This window comes from Caretta caretta, chromosome 23, assembly GCF_965140235.1.
Source record: "Caretta caretta isolate rCarCar2 chromosome 23, rCarCar1.hap1, whole genome shotgun sequence".
In the NCBI taxonomy this organism is placed as follows: Eukaryota; Metazoa; Chordata; order Testudines; family Cheloniidae; genus Caretta; species Caretta caretta.
The window spans coordinates 3,825,245-3,850,590 of NC_134228.1; the positions used below are offsets into that span (position 1 = coordinate 3,825,245).

General features: G+C 55.5%; 1 protein-coding gene across 2 annotated transcripts; it reads right to left on the minus strand.

Annotated features, from left to right (window-relative positions):
* Window positions 1-2,061: 2,061 nt before the first annotated feature.
* LOC125628370 (transmembrane protein 229B) lies at window positions 2,062-12,533 on the minus strand. 2 transcript variants are annotated; one of them, XM_048833357.2, is made up of 3 exons: window positions 12,461-12,533; window positions 4,554-4,631; window positions 2,062-3,400 (listed from the first exon to the last, which is right to left on the minus strand). In XM_048833357.2, exon 3 carries the CDS (start codon window positions 3,388-3,390, stop codon window positions 2,905-2,907), a length of 486 nt encoding a protein of 161 aa, XP_048689314.1. In that variant the 5' UTR covers window positions 3,391-3,400; window positions 4,554-4,631; window positions 12,461-12,533; the 3' UTR covers window positions 2,062-2,904. The 2 variants fall into 2 exon arrangements, with proteins under 2 accessions (XP_048689314.1, XP_074978608.1); XM_075122507.1 differs by lacking the exon at window positions 12,461-12,533 and adding an exon at window positions 8,713-12,200.
* Between the last annotated feature and the right edge of the window lie 12,813 nt (window positions 12,534-25,346).

Sequence of the window (25,346 nt, forward strand, 5' to 3'; positions counted from 1 at the left end):
GAGACACACACACAAATATGCATACACAAACACAAACATGACACACAGAGAGAGACACACACAGAAAAACAGACACACACGCACAATCCGAGAGGCAAATCAATTCTGGGTGCGTTTCGGGAAGAGACGCTTGAGTCAAACCCCAGTTATTAGGCCCCTGACAGGGGAAAGTGGGGGGAACTGAAAGGCCCCACTCTATAAAGGAGGCCGATTAGATGTTGTAATGGTCCCTTCTTGTCTTAAATGCAATGATTCCCACCCCCTGCACCCGACAGAGCATAGCGCTGTCCCTATTGCAGCTTACCCTCCCTGCTGATCACGATAATCCTCTCTAGCTTTTATCGCTGCTAGATCTCAAAGCTCTTTACAGAGGAGTGCCATTAATCCTGTTTTACAGATGGGGAAACTGAGGCAGGGAGCCTTGCCTGAGCAAACTGGGACTAGAACCCTGGCCAGGGCTCCACCCAGTAGGCCACGCTGCTCACGCATTTAGCTCCACAGCCGGTTGCTGGGCTTCTGTCCCTGCACAGGCTGTCATTATCTGGCTCTGCCGGAGTGGGAGTCCCCTGTGCCCTAAAAGCGGGTTGCTCCCCTTACGCCAGGGCCGCTGTTTTGGTCCCTGCGAAGCCGGGTGGTGTGCGCCAACTCGCTGCAAAGGTGTGTGCATGGAGCACCTGTGTTTGGGGAGCCTCGTCCTGTCTCAGCAGAGAGCCCCGGTCCAGATCTGGAGACACCACATTGCATTGGGGAGGGGGCTGAGCTGCCCGGTCTCTGAATGGGGTGTGGGGAGAGATCAGGTCTATGGAGGGGGGCACGGTGGAGAGCCCTGTTCTCCACACAGCTGCGGGGGAAGCTTTCATGGACAAGCTCAGCTGGGCATCCACTGGTGACAGCAGGGGGCTGGGAAATCAGGACTCCTGGGTTCCATTCCTGGCTCAGCAACGGCCTGAATCTCCCTGTGCCTCAGTCTCCCCACCTGTAGGATGGGGTCAATAATTCTGACCTAACGTCCCAGGACGAGCTGTCGGGGTTACAGGGCTTTGGGATCTTCAGAGCACAGGCTCGCGGAAAGGGCAAAGTATCATTAAAGGGGATGTACGATCACAGCCGCCGTGACTCACGCTGCTTTCAGATACCAGGGCTGGGTACAGGGACAGATACCTGCAAGCTGTCACATCCTGTTTGCCACAGCTGAACTGCCAGGTCGCCTCATCAGATAAACACATTGTGAAACCGAATCATTGGGTAAAAGAAGAAAGAATAGTTCATGTTTATTAGGTGTGTTACGGCAGCACCTGGGAGCCCCAGACAGGCACGAAAAATGCTCCAAAAACCTGCTCCCCGCTCCTGGCCGTGGGATTGGAGGAGGAGGATCAGAATAACAGACCCATCTAGCCCGGTGTCCCGTCCCCCCTGCTCTGCTTCAGCCCAACGGGCCCATCTAGCCCAGCGTCCCGTCCCCCCTGCTCTGCTTCAGCCCAACGGGCCCATCTAGCCCAGCGTCCCGTCCCCCCTGCTCTGCTTCAGCCCAACAGGCCCATCTAGCCCCGTGTCCCATTCCCCCTGCTCTGCGTCAGACCAACGGGCCCATCTAACCTGATCTTGGTGGGGTCTGTGCAGCGCCTGGCACAATGGAGGGCCCTTCTCCGTCAGGGCCCCCAGCTGCCACCATAATGGAACTAACCGATCGGGGCCCATCCCTGCTCCCTTTAGCTGGCTTCCCACCTCCCTGCCAACTTGGGCTGCCTTCAAAGGGTGTCATTTGTCTCTCTTATCCACCCAGCTCTTCCCAGCCCCAAATTCCTCCCGTGACTGGGTGGGTGGGAGCTGAACCTAGCTGCCACCACCGGTTTACCCTGCCGATCTGTTGCAGATCCTGTTTGGGAGCTCCGTACCCTGTCTGTGCGCTCTGTCCCGGGGCCTGATGCTGGTGTATGGTGGGGGGGCGGAGGAATTGGTTTTCAGGGTGGGGGCCAGGGGAAGGAGAAGATTGAAGCGCGTTAATCATGGATTGGTCACTCGGCAATGATAGAGAAACAAAAGAACTTTTTAATGACATGTTGTATCCCCAGCACCTGAGTGAACAGAACTGTGGCCGATCCCTGAGTTGGGGGGCGGCTCTGGCCCCTGTCAGAGCCACGATCATGAGAAAAAGCTAGCAGCAAAAGGGGACCCCCAGCTTCCAGTAGCGACACCTGAGAAGAGCAGCTGCCCCACCCCCAGGGGGGCAAAGATTAATTATGCAAAGAGTCCTTTATGCAGCCCTGGGGGGAACAGAGCCCCCCGCCCCTGAGATTTCCAACCCCTAAAGAGGATCTTCCCACCTGGTGTGGAGCACAACCCTCCACCATGTCTGGGGGGATCAGGGGCCTGGCTGGAGCGCAGAGACCCATTCAGAGCAGCCCCAAGGTTGCGCTATCCCAGTGTTTCTCAACCCTTTTGATACCCGGGACCGGTTTGCTGCCCTCCTAAACTGCGGCAGGCGGATCTCAGGGACCGGTGCCGGTGCATAGACCAGCCGCGGAGAAACATAGCTGACCCTGGCCCAGAATGGGCGGGGAAGAGCACCAACGGGGGCTAAAAGCCACCTGCGCCCCATTCTGCCACCAAGCACAGGGATGGGGGCGTGTGGGGCTGAGAACTGGGCCCAGGGTCCATCCTGGTGGACTCGGGGAATCTCCCGGTATTGGCACTGGGGGAGGGACAGAATGCCAGGTGGGTTCCACGCAGCAGGAGTGGTCCGGGCAGCGGGAGGGTCTCGGGGGCGGGAAGCGAGCGAGGACGGGACGATCAGAGCTTCACCCCACCCCGCCGGGCCGCCCCCCCGGCTCTCGCGTCAGGCAGCTCCGGGAGCTGCAGCAGGACGGTCCGGGGAGGGGCGGCCGGCCCCAGCCCGCGTCGCGCTCAGGTGTCCTTGCGGGGTACGACGTGGGCGGCCGGGGGGCTGGGCTCCTCCAGCCGCAGCCGCAGGGTGTTCCCGATGACCAGCTTCTCCAGCACCAGGGAGCCCAGGAACCAGAAGAGGGCGTACTCCAGCGTCACCAGCCCCATGAGGTGGTAGCGGAAATGGCTGTAGTCCCAGGGGCAGGCATCGAACCGGCGCAGGAGGTAGCCGGTGGCGAACTCCCACAGGTAGATCCAGAGGGTGTAACACAGGCAGCGGCTCAGCAGGGGGCAGCGGTCCCGCAGCAGCAGGTACATCCGCTCCAGCACCAGGCTGGACGTGCCGTAGATGAACAGGGCCCAGACGCTGGTGACGCCCGGGAACTTCCAGTCCCGCTCGGCCACGAAGGCCCAGGTGGCCGTGAACATCACCTCGCAGAAGTACCCGTGGATGGCGTAGATGTACCAGCGGGTCAGGGGGCTCAGGGGCTCGGCCCGGCCGCCCATGGCGCGGGATCTGTGGGACAGTGGCACATGGGGGGGGGGCACGTTAGTGGGGCGGGCAAATAAGAGGAGCGCTGCATAAGGGACGTCCCGTCGAGTGTATGGGCTGGAGGGGCTTGGATCCTAGGGAACCTACACGGAACCGGAGTGCTCCAGAGACAGTGAGTGGGAGCTAGGAGTTAGAGCAGGGCAGGGGGAGGGGCGTTCAGGACTCCTGGGTTCCGTTCCCAGCTCTCAGGAGGGAAGAGGGTCCTAATGGTTAGAGCAGAGGGCTTGAGAGCCAGGACTCCAGGGTTCTATCCGCAGCTCTGGGAGGGGCATGGGGTCTAGTGATTAGAGCAGGGGGGCTGGGAGTCAGGACTCCTGGGTTCTAATCTCCACTCCAGAAGGGGAGGGGGGTTGTGTTCCCGGTTGTAGGAAGGGAATAGGGTGGCTAGTGAGTGGGACGGGGTGTCAGCACTCCCAGCCCTGGCAAGGGAGTGGGGTCTAGTAGCTAGAGCCGATAACCTCATCATCTGGATTCCTAGGTCCAATTCTCAGCTCCGCCACTGACACCCTGGGCATGTCCCTTCCATGCGCCCTGCCTTGGTTTCCCCAGCGGTAAAACGAGGGTGGCAGCACGGTGCTATCATCGTGCTGAGCCTTGGCTAGCCGCCCTGGCAAAGAGCGCTGGGTGGCTGGCGTTCGAGCCTGCCACACTGCTTCCAGCCTCGCCTGACTTCCACGCCGCTCTTAGCTGGCCCGTTTGGCGACCAGATTTGCCATGCACAGTCTCAGGCTGCTAGCAAAAGTGGGGGGGAGAGGGGGAAGCTGTTGCAAGCAAAATAGATTTGGCGCAAGAAAAGGGTTAAAGCAACACCCCAGCTTGACAGCTGTGTGGGCAGGATACCAGGGCTGTGCTCACCTCAGCAGGGGGTTAGTTGGGGTAGGGATGTGGGTGATGCTTCCTGGGGGTACCCAAGCTTGCAAGGCACTTCGCTACCCTCTGGCATCAGCAGGAGGAAGCGGAGGTCAGTCCCCGACAGCTACCAGCGTCTGCACACAAGCGGTGCCTTCCGGCCTTGCTCTCCCTTTGCAGGTTCATCATCGTCAAACTCCAACATCCCCCCGCCACTCCCAAGTCCTCCGGGCACCTCCCTAAATCGCCCAGCCCCTGGTTTACTCACCAAATTCCCAACTCTAAAGGCAGAGGACACCCCCACCGTCCCCGTTCTGCCTTGGACCAGGGCTCCGCTCCACCGGCACTTAGATTTGGTTGTCGAGAAAGCAAGGATTCGTTTATTCCCCAAGAAGCAGAGATTCAAAGGGCAGCCAGCAGAAAGGGAAACAAAACGGGAAAACACAGAAAAAAATAAATCAATCACAACACACATCCTAGACCCCACCTACCCTGTGATCTAGACATCAGCTGCCCCGAAGGGCTCGTCCACACCTGGAACACTACAGCTGCCCGCCGTGTAGACACAGCTGACGCCGATGCCAGAATTCTTAGCACTGTCTACACCAGGGGTTAGGTCGCCTTAACTAGATAGCTCGGGGGGGGGGGGGGTGCGCGCGTGTGTGTGTATTTTTCACACCCATGAGGAGCGCAGCTGGCTCGATGTACTTTTCTCGTGTAGACCAGCCCATCCACACGTCCGCTGCGAGACCCAGACTCTGAATCCTTCCCTGGCGGAGGGCAAGCGGGCAGGGCGCTCGTTTTATGAATGGAGGATCACCGCCATGCGCGGCTTCGGCCATGCCCCAGCTCCGCCCCCTATGGGCTCTGGGGGGCAGAGAATAGCCACACACAGCGCGGTGTGCTCCGGCCAGGCCCCTGCTCCGCCCCAGCCCCTGTGGCCCTTATACCCCTTCCACACCAGCCTGGGGAGCTGCTGAGGGGCCCGTTCCCACCCCACCGCAGGGCCGAGGCGGGGTCTGAGTGTGAGCAGGAATCAGGCCCATTGACTTCAACCAAGATCAGGGAGCCAGAGCGTCTCAGCAGCGAGAGAGAGCGGAGGAGCAAAAACGGGGTCTTCCCCCCTTCCCCTGTCTGCGAGACACATCCCCAGCGGGGCTGGCCCTGGCAGCACCATACACAATAACAAAACCTCCGGACGTGGCCTACTGCTTAACTGCCTGGAACCTGAACCCAATTCCAATTGTTTGTTCTGCCAGGCAGGTGGATCTGCCCAAGTGACCAGGTGACTCACGGTGCCCAGCATCCCCTAAATACACTGGATTAGCTGGTAATCTCGGGAGGCCCAGGGTGAGCCGAAAGAGACAATCTTCGCCCCCAGCAAAATCCTGAGAGGGTGTGCGTTTTAATTACCTCCCTGGCTAATCACCACCTGGAATTCTGTCAGGGCGTGTGCAACAGAGGCACAAAAGGGGTATTTCACTGGGAGCACTCAAAGGTCCACCCATCATTGTGGCATCCGGGCGCACGGTCATTTGCCTCATCCTAACTCCGGCAGTCGCACAGTCAGTCGTGGCACAGCCTGGCCGGACACAGCCCCCTGTCCCGTTGTGCCCCCTTCCGCCTGGCCGGGCACAGCCCCCTGCCCCGTTGTGCCCCCTTCCACCTGAGAGGTGGCAGGGGAAAAACCAGCTTCTCCAACAGGTGCCAAAGGAGCTCCTGGAGTTTAAAGGTCGGATTGGCGAGTCTGACTCCTGGGTAATCCCTTGATTTGAAGCCATCAAGAGAAGGAAAACCCACCACTGCCCTGGGGAGCTGGTTCCCTTGGTTAGTCCCATGCAGGGTTAAAAAAATCGGGGCCTGGTTTCCAGTTTGAATTTGTCCAGCTTTAAACTTCTTATTCGGCCTTTCTCCTCTAGATTAAAGATCCCAGTAGTACCTGGTATCTTCTTCCTCCGAAGGTCTTAGACCAGTGGTTCTCCACCCATTTACCATTGCGGGCTGCACATACAGCTTTCTCTGTGTTATGTGGGCTGCATCCATACAATATATACACTGCCTTATGGCCCTGAGGATGGCCCATGGGCTGCAGCTGTGTGTTGATTCCAACCCTGATATTCTATGATTCTATGATTCCGTTCACACCCAAATCAGTCTGATTTGGATCAGCAAGCACACGGGGACCCATGTCCTAGGACCCTGCTGGGGATGGTGGGGGTCAGAGCCCAGGTCCTGCTTAGACGTGGATCCAAGCCCTTATTTTGCACTGTGGACACGAGCCGCAGCCCCGCGGCAGAAGGGCTGCATAGCGCCGTACAGATGAGTTACAACGGCCGTGAGATCCCGGGTCCAACGTCCGTAAACAACGCAGTGCGGATGCTCACAAGTGGGCTTGGAAAACACCAAGTCCACAAGCCCTGGTCCCACAGATCCAGGTTTACAGTGCCGTGTAGACGGACCTTGATGAGCTCTTTAATATATCCACAGCACGCAGCTCCGCATGGGAGCCGCAGGCGTGGGAGGCAGCTCCAGATTTTCTGCCGGTCTCCTTTGCCTTTTGGTAGGTCGGCCACAGCTCCTGCCCCTTCGCCCGGCACCCTGGCTTCCTGCATCTCCTTTGCAAGACCCAAATAAACATGCAGTTACCCCATAGCCGGGCTTCCGTGGTCCAATCTAGGACTTTCCTGGCCGAGTTTAGCTGTAGTGTTAGGTGGAGCCAGACCTGTCTGGTTGCAAAGGCGGGCTAGCGAGAAGACCAGCGTATTCAAAAGACGTTGGGGATTTGGGGGGGGGGGCGGGTTGGGCAGCAGTGTCAGAGTTTTTCACACCGCTGAGCGATGTCGTTAAGCTGACCTAATTTCTTAGCAGAGACCGGGCCTGAGTGTGGACTCGACACAAAGACGCGCCGAAACAAGACAAGCCTGACCGGTTAAACTTCGTAGTGCAGACTAAGGCTCTCGCTCCAAAAGGTCTTTTCTCCAGCCCTCAGATAACTTTTGTGGCTCTTCACCCTCAACAAGGCAGCAACATCCTTTTAGAAATGCACACACCAGAACTGGACGTGGGGTTTCAGTATAGTTCTCAAGCAAAGCCGGAGACCCAGGTGAAAATCACTTCCTTGCTCTCAGCCGCTACTCCCCTGTGTATATATCTAAGGACCAAGTCCTATTTGTCCTGGGGTCACGCTGGGAGCTCACGTTGGCTTGTTCGTCCACTAGGAATCCGAAATACTATGCTGGAAAGCTGGTGGGGGGCAGGGGGTGTTAAATGAATCTTGGAGTCACAGCATCTTCCAAGCCGCTTTCCTCCAAAGGAGAAAGATTCCAGCATCCAAATGCCATTCTGCCTTCTTAAAATCCCCACCTCCTCTACAAAGGTCCAGTGAGCATGTGTTTCTTCTGCACATCACACCTTAAAGCCTTGCACGGCTTCACCACCCATCAGCTGCCATGCTCCGCTCCAGAGGTGGAAGCATTCTATTGAATCATGAGGCTTGGCGTCCTGGGCCCTGGCAGAACAGCTTGTTCGTAAGTTCACCCGTCACCCTGAAATCTTCCAAGCTTGATCTCCGTCTGCAGGGGAATATTCCATGTTTTCTTTTTGATCCAAATCCCACCGCTGAGTTACGGAAGAGCCAGCATTTCACCCCGTCAGGTAAAAAATTCTCCAAATACTGTTTTTTCCCCCTGTAAAAGGGATCAATGAGAAGCTTGGTTTGGAGGCTGGGAGATGGAGGCCGGGGGGGGGGGCAGGAGGGACGGGGGAGGAAGGTTTAAAGGGACAGTGGTGGTGTGGAAATAATTAATTATATTACAGCAGTGCTTGGGGCTCTAATCAAAATCAGGGTCCCACCGTGCTACCTGCTGTACATATACACAGAACAAGAGACAGCCCTCGAGGAACGGCTAAATAAAAGCGGGATTATTCTCCCCATTTTACAGATGGGAAAACTGAGGCACCATACAGGACCAGAGGAAAGGGAGGCCAAAAGCAAGCATGGCCCCTTTAAGAAGCCCTCCCAGCGGGCAGACTTCCTAGCTCTCTTTGTATTCTAGGCGGTAGGCGGGCTCTCTCCTTTCCATAGATTCACAGATTCCAAGTTTCAGAGGAACAGCCGTGTTAGTCTGTATTCGCAAAAAGAAAAGGAGGACTTGTGGCACCTTAGAGACTAACCAATTTATTTGAGCATGAGCTTTCGTGAGCTACAGCTCACTTCATCAGATGTATCATCATCATCAGTTTCCACGGTATACATCTGATGAAGTGAGCTGTAGCTCACGAAAGCTCATGCTCAAATAAATTGGTTAGTCTCTAAGGTGCCACAAGTACTCCTTTTCTTTTTACAGATTCCAAGGCCAGCCTGACCCCCTCCCTTCCTCTGCTTCCTTGTCCCGTTTCTCTAGCCCACTGCCAAGAGCAGGATGTACCTGGAGTGCACGCGGCCGTCTCAGCTCCAAGCGCTCATCGTGGAGCGCACAGGAAATAACTTGCCCAAGGCGTCGGGTTGGGACTAGAAACCAGAGCTTCCGAATCCGAGGCTAGTGACTCAGCCATGAAGCATCTTCCTCGCTGAGGCTCTCCAAAGCAGGCCGCGCTTTCCTTAAGCAGCTGGTAACGCCGGGCACCTGAGCTTTTGGGCAAACCCAGTTTTCAGAAGCACTGAGCACCCCCTTCCCACACACACTCCAGCAGCAGCTCGGCATCTCGGGACACCCACCGCCTGGCAGGCACCCAAAACTCAAGGCATCGCAACGTTAGCCCAGTGACTGGATTTCCCACTCCTTTGTAGCATCTTTCCACTTGTCATCATGGCCCAGGTCCCCATTCACAGGACAAACGGACCAACAGTCCCTGCCCCAAGGAGCTGACGGTCGGTCTTATTACTGGATACATGGTTTCAAATGGGAATTAAGTGGCTTCCAGTGGGGATTAATTAATGTGGGTGAGGCGCCAGGGAAACTTATGTGTCTGGGCGCAAGGTAGCTTATCCTGGGAAAACTCAAGGGAGCAATTTTTAGATTAAAATTGGACTTTTTTCCCAAAAAGAGCTGCCCTCATTGAAACAGGAATTGCTTCGGGGAAGTACCCCAGCCTGGGTTATACCATAGGCTGGGCAGAATTCCATTTTTATTTCTTGTATAATTTCAACAGATAACATTGGTGGTTATTTTAAAGCCTTTTTTCAATTGTTATCAATTTAAATGTTCACAGGTGTGGGAAATTACAGGGAGAGGAGATCAGACAATGGGGTGAGGGGCAGGAGGATGGTCCATCAGTGGCTATTAGCCAGGATGGGCAGGGACGGTGTCCCTCGCCTCTGTTTGCCAGAAGCCGGGAATGGGCGACAGGGGATGGATCACTAGATGATGACCTGTTCTGTTCATTCCCTCTGGGGCACCTGGCGTTGGCCACTGTTGGAAGACAGGACGCTGGGCTAGATGGACCCTTGCTCTGACCCAGTGTGGCTGTTCTTATGGCAGGCAAGACTTATTTAATGACAGCAGAAGTTGAGATTCAAAAAGTTAAAAGCTTTACGTGTATTAAAACACCAGCTGTCAACATCACATGCCCCAAACACTCTCCGTTCTCACACAGCATTCTCTCTTTGCCACCCTGTCCATTTCGGCTGTGAGTGCAAGAAATATTTTCTCATCGGTTTGGGCGTGTGCGGCGAAATCGACCTGCACCGATGTTTGCCAATAAAAATTGCGAATCCTTCCACGCCTTGTTAGACACAAGGTCAGACCAGAGGATCACAGCCATCCCTTCTGGCCTCGGAAATTTGAAAATACCAGCCAGCCTGAATGAAAGGCTTAAAATCTTTTTATGTTTCATTATGGGTGGGGCATGCAGAGAGGATCAAAATGCCCCCTTCCCATCTCACAGCTGCTATTGGGGTTAGTTAAGCCTGATCAAACCCATTCTCCTGATGGGGAAACCGAGGCACAGAACAGGAAAGGGACTTATAATGGCTCAGAGAGGCAGGCTGGAAATTGAGAGCACGTCAGACGAAAGGGCCTTTTGAAAGGCTGCGGGGGAGGGATATTAGGAATCGCACATGGTCTAGCAAAACGTCTGAGCCCTGCAGGAAACGTAACTCAAGGATCATTGATTTTGCTGTGCCCTGAGCAGGAAAAACGGTGTTAAAGTAGGGTGACCAGATGTCCCGTTTTTAAAGGGACAGTCCCGTTTTTGGGGACTTTTGCTTATATAGGCGCCTATTACCCCCCACCCCCTGCCCCGTTTTTCCACAGTTGCGATCTGGTCACCCTATGTTAAAGGAGAGAAATCACAGCACTGCAGGGTGCCTTCAGGAGAAGTCAAGCTGCTCCTATAGGATGGCTGGGTAGGAGAAGCCCAGGGCTCGGAGACAGGACTCCGGGGTTCCATTCCCACTTCTGGACAGGGAGAGCATTTAGTATTAACAGCAAGAGGGGCCGGTGTCAGGATTACTGGGTTCTATCCCTAGCTTTACCTTGAACTCAGTATGTGGCTCTGGGGAAGTCATGTCACCTCTCTCTCTTTCTGCCTCAGTTTCCCCCTCTGTACATTACAGGTACTCCTTCCCCTCACCCCCTGCTGGTAGGCCACACTTGTTAGCATCCGTTTAGCACTTTGGGGCTCCCTGACGGCAAGTGCTGGGAGGGCGGATTAACGCCAGCAGCTACGCGGCCCTATGCTAGCAAGGAATTCGGGCACTTCTCTCCACTCCACCTGGACATGCCTCCGGCCCAGCCATACGAGAGGGCAGTCTCCCGACAGCTCAGTTGTGCTGCTCCCGTCGTGGCTTTGCTGGGCGCGATGCCTCGGGGGCCTCCAACTCCCAGCCCGCGTCTCACAGCAGGGGCAAGGATGGCGCCCCATGCTAGATCCTGCCTCTGGGCGAGAGGGAAGCTCTGTCCTTCAGAGCCCTTTCAGCGCTTGTCTCCTCTGCTGAGACAGCTGTTAAGGGGCCGGGCGGTGCCCACGCAGCAGGGGGTCAGGACTCTCGGAGCTGGACGGAGAGCCCTCCAATTCATCGCATGAGGAGCCATGGAAACAGCTGTCAGTCTGGGGCTGGGATCGAAGCTGGCCCGCTCTAGAGGGGAAAGGCCCCATCCCTCATTAGCCAGCCAGTCCTCTGCTCCAGGGTTGGGTCAGAGCCGACAGCCTCTGGAGGGGAAAGGCCCCATGTCTTCTTCTGATCCCAGCCCAGATGAGCTCAGCTGGCTGGCTCTGAGAGTGGGGGAAGGTGTGGGGTGGCAAGGGATACCAAGGCCAGAATTTCTTAGGGCATGGGCACAGGAGAGGTGCCCAGAGAAAGTCCAGCCACCAGACTCAGACCCATGAGCAAGGAACTGACACTTTGGAAGCAAGAGAAGGAAGAGATCCCACCACTCGTCCTTCACATTCAGGTGTGTGCTGTAATGTCGCCACCAGCACCAGCCCCGCTTGAGTTGTTTGTCTGGCAGAGGGGAGGGTTGGGCCCAGGTGAAAGCCAACCAAGTCTCCCCTTCTGCCCCGCCTTGCGTTCTCTGGCTCTCAAGACTTTTCTCTAGCGGCCTCTGATTCCGGCTACCTCGGTTTTGAGGGGGCGCTGAGCAGCCACCCCCTCCAGTGGGTGTCCTTGGGGGCTCAGTGCCCAAGATGGGCAGCTCGAATCATCGACCCGCTCTGGGAAGCTTTGGCCCAAAGGAGCATCCAAGCCGGGGAGTGGATTTTCCCTTCTAACGTCCCTTTTCTCGGGGGGGACCTCGCAGCACTTGGCAAAGAGCAGTTCTCATCGCAGATGCCCACCGAGGAGGGCAGCATGAGCAGATTTACAGATAGGGAAACTGAGGCACAAAAAGGGGTATTTCACTGGGAGCACTCAAAGGTCCACCCATCATTGTGGCATCCGGGCGCACGGTAATTTGCCTCATCCTAACTCCTGCGGTCGCACAGTCAGTCGTGGCATAGCCTGGCTGGGCACAGCCCCCTGCCCCTTTGTGCCCCCTTCCGCCTGGCCGGGCACAGCCCCCCTGCCCCGTTGTGCCCCCTTCCGCCTGGCCGGGCACAGCCCCCCTGCCCCGTTGTGCCCCCTTCCGCCTGGCCGGGCACAGCCCCCTGCCCCGTTGTGCCCCCTTCCGCCTGGCCGGGCACAGTCCCCTGCCCCGTTGTGCCCCCTTCCGCCTGGCGGGGCACAGCCCTGCTCACCGTGCCTGGTGCCTGGCTGGCGCGCGGTGGGGTCCGGCTCAGCTCCCTGCCGCTCACCTGCCAGCACGCGCTTGCCGCTTTAAGAGACTCCACACCGGCCGGCTCGGCGTCATCGCTAAGCCCCGCCCAGGGCCTCCCCGCTCCCCGCCTCCGCCGCCATCTTGGGAGAGGCAAGTGGGGCAGCCCTGAGCGCAGAGGCCCTTGGCTCGGCTCGGCGGGGAGCGGGAGTGTATGTGCGCGCACGCGCGCGTGCTGGGCCTGCGCCTGCGCCTGCGCCCCGTCTGTCTGCTCGGCCCCCCCTTCTCTGTCTTCTCGTCCCGTCTTTTTAGCCCCCCCTTGTCTGTCCCCCCTTTGTCAGCCCCCCTTCGTCAGCCCCCCTTTCTCTGTCCCCCCTTTGTCAGCCCCCCTTTCTCTCTCCGTCTGCTCAGCCCCCCTTTGTCCCCCCTTTGTCAGCCCCCCTTCCTCTCTCCGTCTGCTCAGCCCCCCTTTGTCCCCCCTTCGTCAGCCCCCCTTTCTCTGTCTGCTCAGCCCCCCTTCGTCAGCCCCCCTTTCTCTGTCCGTCTGCTCAGCCCCCCTTCTCTGTCCCCCTTTCTCTGTCCGTCTGCTCAGCCCCCCTTTGTCCCCCCTTTGTCAGCCCCCCTTTCTCTCTCCGTCTGCTCAGCCCCCCTTTCTCTGTCCCCCCTTTGTCAGCCCCCCTTTCTCTCTCCGTCTGCTCAGCCCCCCTTTCTCTGTCCCCCCTTTGTCAGCCCCCCTTTCTCTCTCCATCTGCTCAGCCCCCTTTCTCTGTCCCCCCTTTGTCAGCCCCCCTTTCTCTGTCTGTCTGCTCAGCCCCCCTTTCTCTGTCCCCCCTTTGTCAGCCCCCCTTTCTCTGTCCGTCTGCTCAGCCCCCTTCTCTGTCCCCCCTTTGTCAGCCCCCCTTTCTCTCTCCGTCTGCTCAGCCCCCTTCTCTGGCCCCCCTTTGTCAGCCCCCCTTCTCTGGCCCCCCTTTGTCAGCCCCCCTTTCTCTGTCTGTCTGCTCAGCCCCCCTTTCTCTGTCCCCCCTTTGTCAGCCCCCCTTTCTCTGTCCCCCCTTTGTCAGCCCCCCTTTCTCTGTCTGTCTGCTCAGCCCCCCTTTCTCTGTCCCCCCTTTGTCAGCCCCCCTTTCTCTGTCCATCTGCTCAGCCCCCCTTCTCCGTCCCCACTTTGTCAGCCCCCCTTCTCCGTCCCCCCTTTGTCAGCCCCCCTTTCTCTGTCTGTCTGCTCAGCCCCCCTTTCTCTGTCCCCCCTTTGTCAGCCCCCCTTTCTCTGTCCGTCTGCTCAGCCCCCTTCTCTGTCCCCCCTTTGTCAGCCCCCCTTTCTCTCTCCGTCTGCTCAGCCCCCTTCTCTGGCCCCCCTTTGTCAGCCCCCCTTTCTCTGGCCCCCCTTTGTCAGCCCCCCTTTCTCTGTCTGTCTGCTCAGCCCCCCTTTCTCTGTCCCCCCTTTGTCAGCCCCCCTTTCTCTGTCTGTCTGCTCAGCCCCCCTTTCTCTGTCCCCCCTTTGTCAGCCCCCCTTTCTCTGTCTGTCTGCTCAGCCCCCCTTTCTCTGTCCCCCCTTTGTCAGCCCCCCTTTCTCTGTCTGTCTGCTCAGCCCCCCTTTCTCTGTCCCCCCTTTGTCAGCCCCCCTTTCTCTGTCTGTCTGCTCAGCCCCCCTTTCTCTGTCCCCCCTTTGTCAGCCCCCCTTCTCTGTCTGTCTGCTCAGCCCCCCTTTGTCTGTCCCCCTTCTCTGTCCGTCTGCTCAGCCCCCCTTTCTCTGTCCCCACTTTGTCAGCCCCCCTTTCTCTGCCTGTCTGCTCAGCCCCCCTTTCTCAGCCCCCCTTTCTCTGTGTGTCTTCTCTGCCCCCCTTTCTCAGCCCCCCCTTTCTCTGTCCCCCTTTCTTTCTTTCTCACCCCTTTTACTTTCTTTCTTTCTTTTTCTTATTGCCATAGACAACATACATCTTGGCCGAGATATTAAACCTCCTGCTTTAGGGCTTGAAAACCAGACTTTAGAGACAAGACTGAGCCCTTCATAGGGGTGGGGGGGTCCAATTATCCCCTGTCTGCTCGTGCAGGGTCCTTGCCTCTTCGTCTGTTGCATCTGAGGGCTGGGCGTCGTCAGAGACGGGATACCGGGCTAGATGGGCCTGGGCGCTGCTCCCGTGTACACGCCAAGGCAACATTCCCGCCCTGTCTAGATTTCTAGCCCCTTTGTTGTCACCGCAGAGATCGGTTGAGAGCTCTTGCGCGCGGAGCCGGTCCCAGGGTGAGTGGGGGCTGTTTGCCTGGGGGTAGGAAAGGGCCCTTAGGTTTCATTCTGCAGGAAATACAGTCTGGAGAGAGAGCATTCAAGGGGCTTCCCACAGAAGCAGCTGGGGCGCTCAGTCCATGCCCGAGGGCCGCAGCCGCCGCACGCTGCATTCCAGCCTTGTGCTGCTCGCAGACGCAGATAACATCTGCAGCCACAGGCCGGGCTGGCCAAATTGACCTTCCGGGGTGACCCACATGGGCAGCACCCTCCCTATGGCGCTCTGTCCCCCTCTAGTGGCCACAGACAGCCTGCTACAGCCCTGGCTGCCGAGTTGGGTCCTCCGGATTCCCTATTAATTGTGTTTGTTACGGTAGTGCCTAAGGACCAGCCAATAGCGGGGCCCCGTTGTGGTAGGCGCTGTGCATTTTCATTGCTCTTAGGTGTATTACCGTAGCACCTAGAAGCCCTGCGCATAGAGTAGGCCCCAATTTGTGCTAGGTGCTGTACATTTTTATTGCTCTTGGGTGAATTATGGTAGCAGCTGGGCCCCCCAGTCATGCACCAGGCTCTGTACGCACAGGGTAGCAGATGGTCCTTTCCCTGTATGATCCAAATAGACCAGACGCACCCAGAAAGGGGAAGGGGGCGAACATGCCATCAGAGAGACCAACAGGAGGGCAGCAAACGGCATGTTAGTGCCAGGATCGTTTCTTGGTTGGGTGGAGTTCTGAGGGGATCAGCAACAGGGAAGGAAAAGGGGGAGAGACTCAGAGGGGGAAAGGAAGGAGGTGGGGCAAGTAGCACAGGGCAGAGGGAGTCTGATCCAAACAGCCGGGAACTCTCCGAAATTTCAGATGTGCAGAGATCCCGGCCAGGAGACTCAGTGTCAGGAACCAGGACCTGCAGCAGAGCCAGTCTCCGGGCTACCTAACAAGTGCAGCTAGCCGGCAGTGGCCACCTAGTTGGCTACCCCACCTGCCTGGTGGGAATCTTACAACCCAGACTCAGCCGTTCAGTGGCTGCTCCAAGCATTTGCTCCTGGTCTTCCCCAGGTCACCCGGTCCTGACCCTCCGATTCCTGACTGTGGCTCTGACTCCAGTCCTGACCCTGGGCTCCCATTTCTGGCTACTGACGCCTGCTCCAACTGCTGAGCATGACTGCCCACTACCCAGTCCCTGAGATTCTGGCCGGCTCCTCTCTGCAGCCCCCAGAACTCACCTGAGTTCCAGCACCCCCCAGAGTGTGTGCGGGGTCTCCCCTGCATGGGTCTGGCTCTGGGGGGCTGCTGGGTGGCCCGGGTTGGGTCCTGTTTTACCCCTTCCCTCCCAGTGTGGCAACTGCGTTGGCGGCTTCTGCCTCATCCCCACTGCTGACAGCTGACGCAGGGCAGCGGCTTTACACGTGCATCAGTGCTAGTGTTTTAAACCTGCTTGGCATGGCCGTAAAGAACGTCAGGCAGGGGAGAGCCATGACCACTCAGGATGGGGCTATTCACTGGTGGAGCGCGGGTGGGATCCCCTGGGTCCATTTGCCAGCAGCATCCCTTCCTAAGGTCACAGAGATGCATGAGACGCCACTTCTGCTGTGTCTCTCCTTAAGCTGTGATGCCGTACAGAAGTGTTGGCCGGAGTGGGTGGAGGGTCAATATTCGGGGCCTTGCTGGACTGTTTCCCATGGGAGGAGGATCTGAAGATATGAGTCAGGTCTATTCTGTGCTGCAAGCCTGTTTATTTACAAGGGACCCACGCATGGTCCTGCTTCCTTGAATGCAGAAGGAACAGACAACAGCAGGCAGTTTCCTCACTCCCAGTTTCCACGCCTGCCTCTCCAGCTTGTCCTGTGCCCCAAGGAGCTCTCTTCCCTCTTGGACGATGCTCACTACGGCTTTCTTGCCGGCTACTGGCTCACATGCAGCTGCAACCAATTATCACCCCCCCCCCGGTCCCTTGTTTTTGCAATCAGTCTCGGGGAAACCCCTATGCCCACATGGAATAACTCCACTTATCTTTGCCATGCAGCCAATTGCTTTGGGCGGTGGCTTCTCTAATTTCTGGCTATCTCACTCCATAAAGGGGCTTAATTGCTCCTTCCATTTATCCTGAAAGAAGCATGGTTAATGTGCCCATCAGCTTGAACTATTGTCTGTAGATCAAAGTCCCCCTTTTATGGAAGCCTTTCAGACCTTTCAGCATAACAGAAGTTCCCCTGGGGGATCCAGGAGAAGAACTCAGGTGAAGTATGGGATACCAGGAAAGGAATTGTGGGAGTTTGTGAATCTGACCCCTCCAAGTCCCAGAATTCCAGTAAGGATCCCACAGAATTGTGTGAGAGAAACCCCAGAATGTACTGAGTAGCCTGGTGGCAGAACGTTGCACCCTGGGAGATCTGTGCAGTTATTTTGGAATAGCGCAGAGCTGTGTGACTGCAATGACTCACAAGGGAAGTCGCCGAAGCTTGGCTTAACCGAAGTAGAGAGGACACACTGTTTCGGGAGCGTTATACCGGTATAATAACAGCAGAAAAACCTAGAGTGGAAAAACTTTCCCTTGCAGATAAGCCCTCAGCCCCATGTGCAGTCTTTGTGCCAGTGATATTTCCAGTTGGAACAGCAGACGGTAACACGCTGTCTTGCTGGAGAAGCAGTTTAAACTTTTCCTCTGAGCTGAAAGCGTCTGACATGGTAAGATCCTCTAAGCAAAGGGGCCCTAAGGAAAGAGTCCAGTAGATGGAGACATCTGCTCAGCGTGCAAAGCCAAAAAGGTTAGAAAACAGCAGGCACTGATTAGAATTTGCCCCAGCATCTGGGGTCTCTCTGCTTGGTGGCCTGGGCTTACTATGTACTTCTCCTGCTGTGCCGAAAGCCCAGCTGCTAAGGTGGGGTTAGCTGAGGCCCCGATAGCAGTGGGTCACAGCGTCAACACCCCATTGAGATGCAAGGTGCAGTTTACTCCTCTCAGAACAAGGGGCTCAGGCTCTCTGCAGACTCAGGCAGCGTCGCTGAGTCAATTACAGTCATGTTTTCAAGCATTTCTTTGCAGACATGAGGGCTACAAACTAACAACAACAAAAAAGCTGAAATTCTGATGTCACAGGCAGAGCTGGATGGGAAACAGTGTTTCCATCCTGGAAAAGTTTTCAAGATATCAAAAGACAACATTTCCATCCCAAACTGGCCCGAAAAATCAGACCCTCAAATTTTCACCAGCCAAAAAAATCTGAAATAAAAGCTCAGGGTGAGTCAAGCAAAACACTCCGTTGAGATGAGCGAGCAACAGTTTGTTTCAGTTGTGACCATTAAAAAAAAAAAAAAAGACCACACAGGGCTTAAAGTTTGAAGCAAAAAGCCATTTTGAATCCGGATGTTCCCTTTGGAGAAATCACAAAACAAAAGTTTTTGACAATTTTGCAACTTTGTTTTTGTTCAGAAAAAAATTGGGGGGGGGGTTGAAAAATTTATGAAAACCGAAACTTTGCTGTGAAAAGCTTAGTTTGGCCAAATCAGCATTTTCAGAGGGGAAAAAAAATTCATCACCAAATTCTCCACCACCTGTAGTCATAGGAGCCAGGTGCCTTAGCCCAGCCCTGCATCCAATTCTAAGATGAAATTCCCCCCTGTATAGAAGACCAGGGGCAGGAAGTCAGACCCTCTGCTATTGTATCTTTCCCCGCTAGAGGGCCTAATAGACCCACTGTCCGCAAAAAGCCTGGAGACTTTTCCAGCGGCTGCTTGTTTCGCTGAGTTTCTTGGGGGGCGGGAGGGAACTAATCTAAAAATAGATTTACACACACACACCCCACGCATCTCCTGCGGCCCAAGTGGTGTGAAAATTCAGATCAGACACATACACACAACACCACCTACACACACAGAGCATCTAGCCTATACATATGCCAAAACGACACACACAGCGTCTAGCTTATACGTACACCAAAGACGGACACACACACACACACAGAGCATCGAGACTATATATTCATCAGACTCATACACACAGCACCATTTGTAAACACACACATACACACTGTCTACGGCCTAGGCTATACATTCACCAGGCACATACACACCACCTACACACACACACTCACACAGCATGTAGGTTGTACACACACCCCTCCCCGTTAAATTCACATGTAGAGCCCATGTATCCCGCATACCAACAGCATTCACACGCCTCCTGCAGTGGATAGAGCTTCTCAGCCCCGGCTCATCAGCGCAGTATCTGCGTCCCCCGCAGCCCTGCATTAGGTGACGTGACTGACACCTGTTATGTGCAGTTCATTTTCTCCCTCGTCTTCTCCTCAGTGGCCATATACACTATATAGCGTGCACACACACACACCAGGCACCCCTCGACGCACAAACACACACAGCTGGTCTCAATTTCTCTGGCAGGGAGCAGCGGGTACACCTCCCCACCATATTACCTGGCCCCCCCAACACACATGTGCACGTTCCATTCACCTAGCACACTCACACAGCAGGGGGACACACGTGCACTCACTGTATACCCTAAACACGAGCACACACCATTTACCCTACCCAGATGCCCCCTACACAGGTATCCACCACACACACAACCACAACACCTCTCCCTGTGCACTGGGCAGTACACATATACCCACCCACCCACAACAGGCACACACCCTGTCCCTGCCTCTCGCCTGAGCCCTCATGGTATTCGCTGTGGCGGCTTTTCCTGCCGCCTGCGGTGTTCGTTCTGAAGGACTGGGGGCCTCAGATCATTAAGATGCAACAACTGGGCCGAATTCAGGCTCGGTTCATTTTTTCCCTTGTTTAGCAGAGGCTTCATGGAGGAGACTCCAGCAGAATAGGAGTGTGCTCAGTCTGCGTGAGTGTAAGGGGAAAGCCAGGGGCCGTGGGGAGGGAAAGAAAGAAAGAAAGTTAGTTTAGTTTAGTTACTGGAGTCACTCTAGAGTCACACTGGTGTGTACATGGGATTGAACTCAAAGTCACTGGAGTGATTCCGGATTTGACGCCCATGTGTAAATGGGCTCTTCCATCTAGTGGAGAAAGGCCGAACACGAGCCAATGGGTGGAATGAACCCAGATACGCTCCAGTTGGACATAAGGCCTGAAAGTTTAACGGTGAGGGTGATTAGACCAGCAGAACCAACTTCCAAGGGAAGCAGTTCATCCGCCTTCTCTTGAGATCTTCTAGGAAGATCTTCTAGGAAGGCAGCCAGTCTCCACCTGAAGAGAAAGGATCATAGACATGCTGGCTGGAAGGGACCTCGAGAAGCCATCATGTCCAGCCCCCTGCGCTGAGGCTGGAGCAAGTCAACCTAGCCCAGCCCTGACAGGGGTTTGTCCAGCCTGTTCTGAAAAACCTCCAGTGACGGGGATCCCATGACCTCGCCTGTTCCAGAGATTCACTCCCCAGAGAGTTAGCAAGTTTGTCCTGATATCTCACCTCAATCTCCCTCACTGCAGATTACACCCATTGCATCTTGTCCTGCCTCTAGCGGACGTGGAGAACAGCTGACCCCCGTCCTCTCTCGAACAGCCCTTAATGTATTTGACGACTGTTCTCAGGTCCCCTCTCAGTCTGCTTTGCTCCAGACTAAACCTACCCACTTTTTTTAACCTCTCCTCCTAGGGCAGGTTTGCTAAACCTTGGATCCTTTTCGTGGCTCTCCTCTAGCCTCTCTCCAATTTAGCCACGTCTCTTCTAAAGCGCGGTGCCCAGAACTGGACACCGCACTCCAGCAGCGCCGAGCAGTGCGGGATAATTACCTCTCGGGTCTTCCGTACGACACACCTGCCTGTGAATACACCCCAGAACGACATTATGTTAAAACTGCATCACGCTGTTGGCTCCTATCATTTTGTGATCCACTCGAGCCTCCCCAGTACCTGTCCCGCAGGGCTACCCCCTGGCCAGTTATTCCCCGTTTTGCCGTTGTGCATTTGATTTTTTCCTTCCTCAGAGAAGTACTTTGCACTTGACGCTTTACCCAGCCCCCAGTTATGTAGCGGGCCCAGTACAGAGTGAACCTCACTGGGTTGCGCTGTCCGGATGGGACTCGATGGGCCATACACTCTATGAAGCTGAAACAACGGCAGAATCGGGCCCACTGTCCAATTTCAGCCGGTTGTTCGGACAGGAACAGAGCCTCGTTAGCAAGACAAGTGTCTTCAGACGTTTCAGTCTCTTTCCCGCGGCTTCCCAGCCGGGGCTGCAGGTCACAAACTCACCAAGCCGGGGCCCAAAATAATCCATTTATTTATATGCCTCTTTCAGCTCTTCTTATTACTCATCTTGTAATGGACTTTTTTTTTTTTTCCATACCAAAATTGGAAATGCCGAACGCTCCTCATTTCGGACATTCTCCCTTTTCCGTCTCAGTTTTCCCAGGCTCCGGCTTTGACCCATTTAAAGCGAACAGCGGGTATCTAGCAGCGTAACTAGCTACCTGCCCTGCACGTCTGTCAGGGGTTCACTTGATGCCCCCTCTGCTTTAGAAGTCACCCTCTAAGGGGAAGATGCTCTTGTGGCCAAGGCACCAGGATAAAAGTTTTGGATTCGGTGTGACCTGAACTGCACGAGCGGGGAGTGAGACAGAAGTGGGTGATGTTTTTCAGGCCAATAGTTACTTTGTCGGAAATTGCCCTTTCGATCAAGCCGAAATGATTGGGGAATTTGACACAGATTCACAAACCAGTGCCATTGCCCCTTCCCCTGTACCTTTTAATCCAGTGACTAGGATGCCCACCCAAGCTCTGGAGAGCTCAGGGTCAAATCCCTGCTCTGGAACACACCCAGAATGAACTTTTCCAATTCACCAAAACTCTGGGGAAACGGTTGGTTTGGTTCAACCCAAACCAACCTTCTTTTGGTTTTTCGGCCCTGCCACTGAACTGAAAAAAGTCCGTTATTCTGATTGGGGCCCAGGAGATCCGCACCTGCCTCCCAACTCGGCCACCTTAGCAAGGTCACGTCATCCCTCTGGGCCTCAGTTTCCCCATCTGTGGTGTTTATTAAATGAGGCTAATATTCAATATTCCCTCGCTTTTTCCAGCCATGGACCCCAAAGCCCTTCACAAAGGTCAGTACCATCACCGTTTTAGTGAGGGAGGAAACTGAGGCACAGAGACAGGGGCTTGCCCAAGGTTACCCAGCAGGCCAGCAACAGAGTGGGGAATAGACTCGGTTTTGTGAGTCCCAGACCGGGGTGCTAGCCACTTGGCCACTTGTCTGCTGGGGTAAATTGCTAGTGTTTGCAAGGCACGCAGCTACCAGGAGGCTGGCAGAAGGGCCACGTGGGTCCTGCTTTTTTTGTTGAATGGGTGCATAAGGGCTTATCTCCCCAAGGACTGACTCCAGATTAACTCCCTGTGTGGACCCTCTTAGTCCGGAACTAGAATGCCTTGATCCTATTTAGCAGCCTTAACCCTTGATGTGTCAACAGGCCATTGCCCTCCTGGTGGTGTGGAAGGGCTATTCCATGGCCATGACATCATGGTCGTCCACCTCGTGCCCTCTGCGCTGGACATCACCGTCACTCCCGGGACATCACACCCTCTGAGCGTGGCTATCCTCAGTCCCACGGTCTCACTGCTCTGCATTCACTCCACAAAGGACGTGACGGTGACCCTGGCATGGCCCCAGAGTGATGCCATCACCTGGTCATGTGACATCACAGTCACCCCGAGTGACATCACCCCTCCTCATATGACCTCACGGCCACCCTGGCGTGATGTCACACCTGCCTCGTGTGATGCCACATGCAAGCTGGTGTGACATCACGGCCTCCGCATGTGATGTCACAGTCACCCAGAGTGATGTCACACCCTCTACATGTGACATCATGGTTGTCCCTGGTGACGTCAGTAGGTCATAGAGGTAAATGGGTCTTTCAGTCGCATACACCCAATTCTGCCCTCAGCCCGGGCCTGGCAGCTCTCACTCCTCCGCCTGTGGGCTGGTTACACTGGGCTGGCGAGGGAAGCTTCTGCCAAGACTTGTCTGATGGGTGAGTGGCTGACACAGCTAACTGGAGAGAACCAGGAAATGAAACATTAATTTACAGCTATTGGGACGGCTATCGCCAGGGGATGGGGGAGTGTTGGGGATAAAAAGGACACACTCACAATCATTTGCACACACACACACACTCTCTCTCTCTCTCTCTCTCTCATCTCCAGACTGTTGCCCCCTCTCGACCCTAGCAGCTAGTCAAATTTCAGAGCCCTGGGGATGTTCCGCTGGAAATAGAAATGGATGGAGTCTGGTATTTTCTTTGATGCAATCTTGTTTATTTCTAAGGAACGTATGAAGGCCTGCTTGGAGCAGTTCCTTAGCTTACCGCCCCAAGCCTCTTTATCCAAAAAAATCTCTCTCTGGCATTTTCCAGGGTCACGTGGTGCTCACGGGCTATTGCTGGACTTTCTTGCTTTTTGCCTGTCTCTCTGCTCTTGTCTGTCGTCAGTTTTTGGCAGTTCTCTCTTCCCCCACCCCTTGCCAAAACAATAGTCAGCCCAGCTTTGCTATCTGCCCCCCTTTTGTCTTAAGTGCGGTCTCATGCTTACAGTTATGTGAATTGAAGGGCGAGTTCACACCTATCAATCTCAATGGGGTTTGAACACACCCTGTAGGAAGGGCTCAGAACAATACCCAAACTGGCATTCTCCTGCGTGTCCTCTCTCTCACATGGACACCCTGCCATGCTCACACAGCACCAAGGGAGAAATCACAAATAACCAGAACAGCTTTGGCCAAAATTCTTTCCCTGGATTTAAATGCCCCCCCGAGCCTCTCCTTGAGCATTATCCACTCTGTGCACTGAATGAGGCATGGTCCTGTGGATCTCCTCCCTGGTCCATATACATCAACCACTCCGAATTTCAGGCCTGCAGAGACGACAGGACCCAGCTCTGCCCATGCCAGAGGGCCACCACTGCCACTTGAGCGAAAGGAGAATCGCTTCCAGCTGCATGTGGTATAGGGGTCTAGGACACACATATGCAGTTTGGATTCCATCCCTTCGAGGGAAGCGGTGTCCCACACAGGCCAGCACCTTCCATGGCGGCAGTGATTCTCGGCTGCTGCTTGGTTTCAGTTTGGGCAGTGGTTTGGTGGAGATTCAGTCCCCCGGGGCAGCCCGAGGGTAAGATATAACTGTGTACTAACCTCCAGAGCTGCAGCAATTTAAGGCAAGGGGGGAACAATTCGTCCTGGAAGATTTTGATTTTTTTTTTAAATCAATGTTTATTTTTAAGCATGAGAGGTGGGGGGGGAGGTGGGGAGGGAGAAGCCAGATCTCTTTGATTGGACCAACTTCTGTTGGTGGAAGAGAGACGCTTTCCAGCTCCATGGAGCTCTTCTTCAGGACGGTTTTTCTATTTTTATTGATTTAACTTTTCCACAGTTGCAGCAGAGGAATCGTGGCCGGGGTCGGGGGGAGGAGTCGGGCAAGGGTTATCGGCGTTGCGATTCGAAAAGTGAAAGCTTTATAAGCCGGCTGTCAGCAGAGCTGTAGCAACGGGCTTTGTGTAGCCTTCACCGCAGCACAGTTGATGGGTGGAGCCGTGTGGGCCCCAGGATATGAGCGAGACCAGGTGGGCTGTCCAAGAAAGTCAAACAAAATAAAATTTTGTCCCAGGAAAAAATTACCTTGCCCACACCTGGTCTCCCTCACCCTTTTATACGCACGAGGGTGGGACAGGTTCTCAAGCAGCGTTTCTCCGACGTTGCCCACCTGCAAATGGAGATTCTCAGCTGTGTCCTGGACGGTTTACGTGGATGGCGAAACGGACATTGGCCGACATTGACCGGAAGTGCCCCAGGCCCGTGACTCAGTGACGGAGGGCGATGGGGCCTGAAATCGAAACACTTCCCAAGCCCCTCACCGTCTTTCCCCCCGGCTGACCTACTTCTGTTCCAGGCCCTGAGCCCAGCAGCGCTTGCTATGGGCCCCAGCTCTTCCATGTGAAATCTCCTGGCCCTGGCTTTTGGAGATGCTGGGCTCACTTGCCTTCCAGAGAATGTTAGCTAAATGGGGGAAGGGGGGAACGGGAGCAGGACTCCTGGGTTCTATTCACAGATCTGGTAAGGGAGTTGGGATTAGTGGGTTAGAGTTGGACGGTGGGAGGACGGTAGTCTGGATTCCTGGGTTCTATTCCCAGGAGTTGGGAAGGCAGTGAGGTCGAGTGATTAGAGCAGAGGGGAGCAGGAGTCAGGACTCGGGTTCTACCCCAGCTCTGGGAGCGGTAGAGATGGGGGTTTAGTAGGATAAGAGGCAGGGGTGGCAATTGAGAATCAGAACTGCTGGGTTTGCTTTGCAGGAGTTGGGAAGGGAGGGGGTCTAGTGGTTATAGGGTGGGGGGTGGGGTAGGCGTTAGGATTCCTGGGTTCTCTCAACAGCTCTGAGGGGGAGTGAGGTTTAGTGGATTGGGTTGGGGGGAGGAGGGCTGGGACTCAGGACTCCTGGGTTCTATTCAAAATACCCCTGAACTTTGGGAAAAGTTCTGATCCAGATCCTAACTGCACTGCCAGTCCCAGCCTCGGGGTGGGGCAAGGGGACACCCCTGACCCAAACCCTCCTGAATTCGGGGGTCGTTCCGGATCCAGGTCAGAATTTTACTGCTTAGACCCACCCTCTGCTCACTGGGCCGGGGGC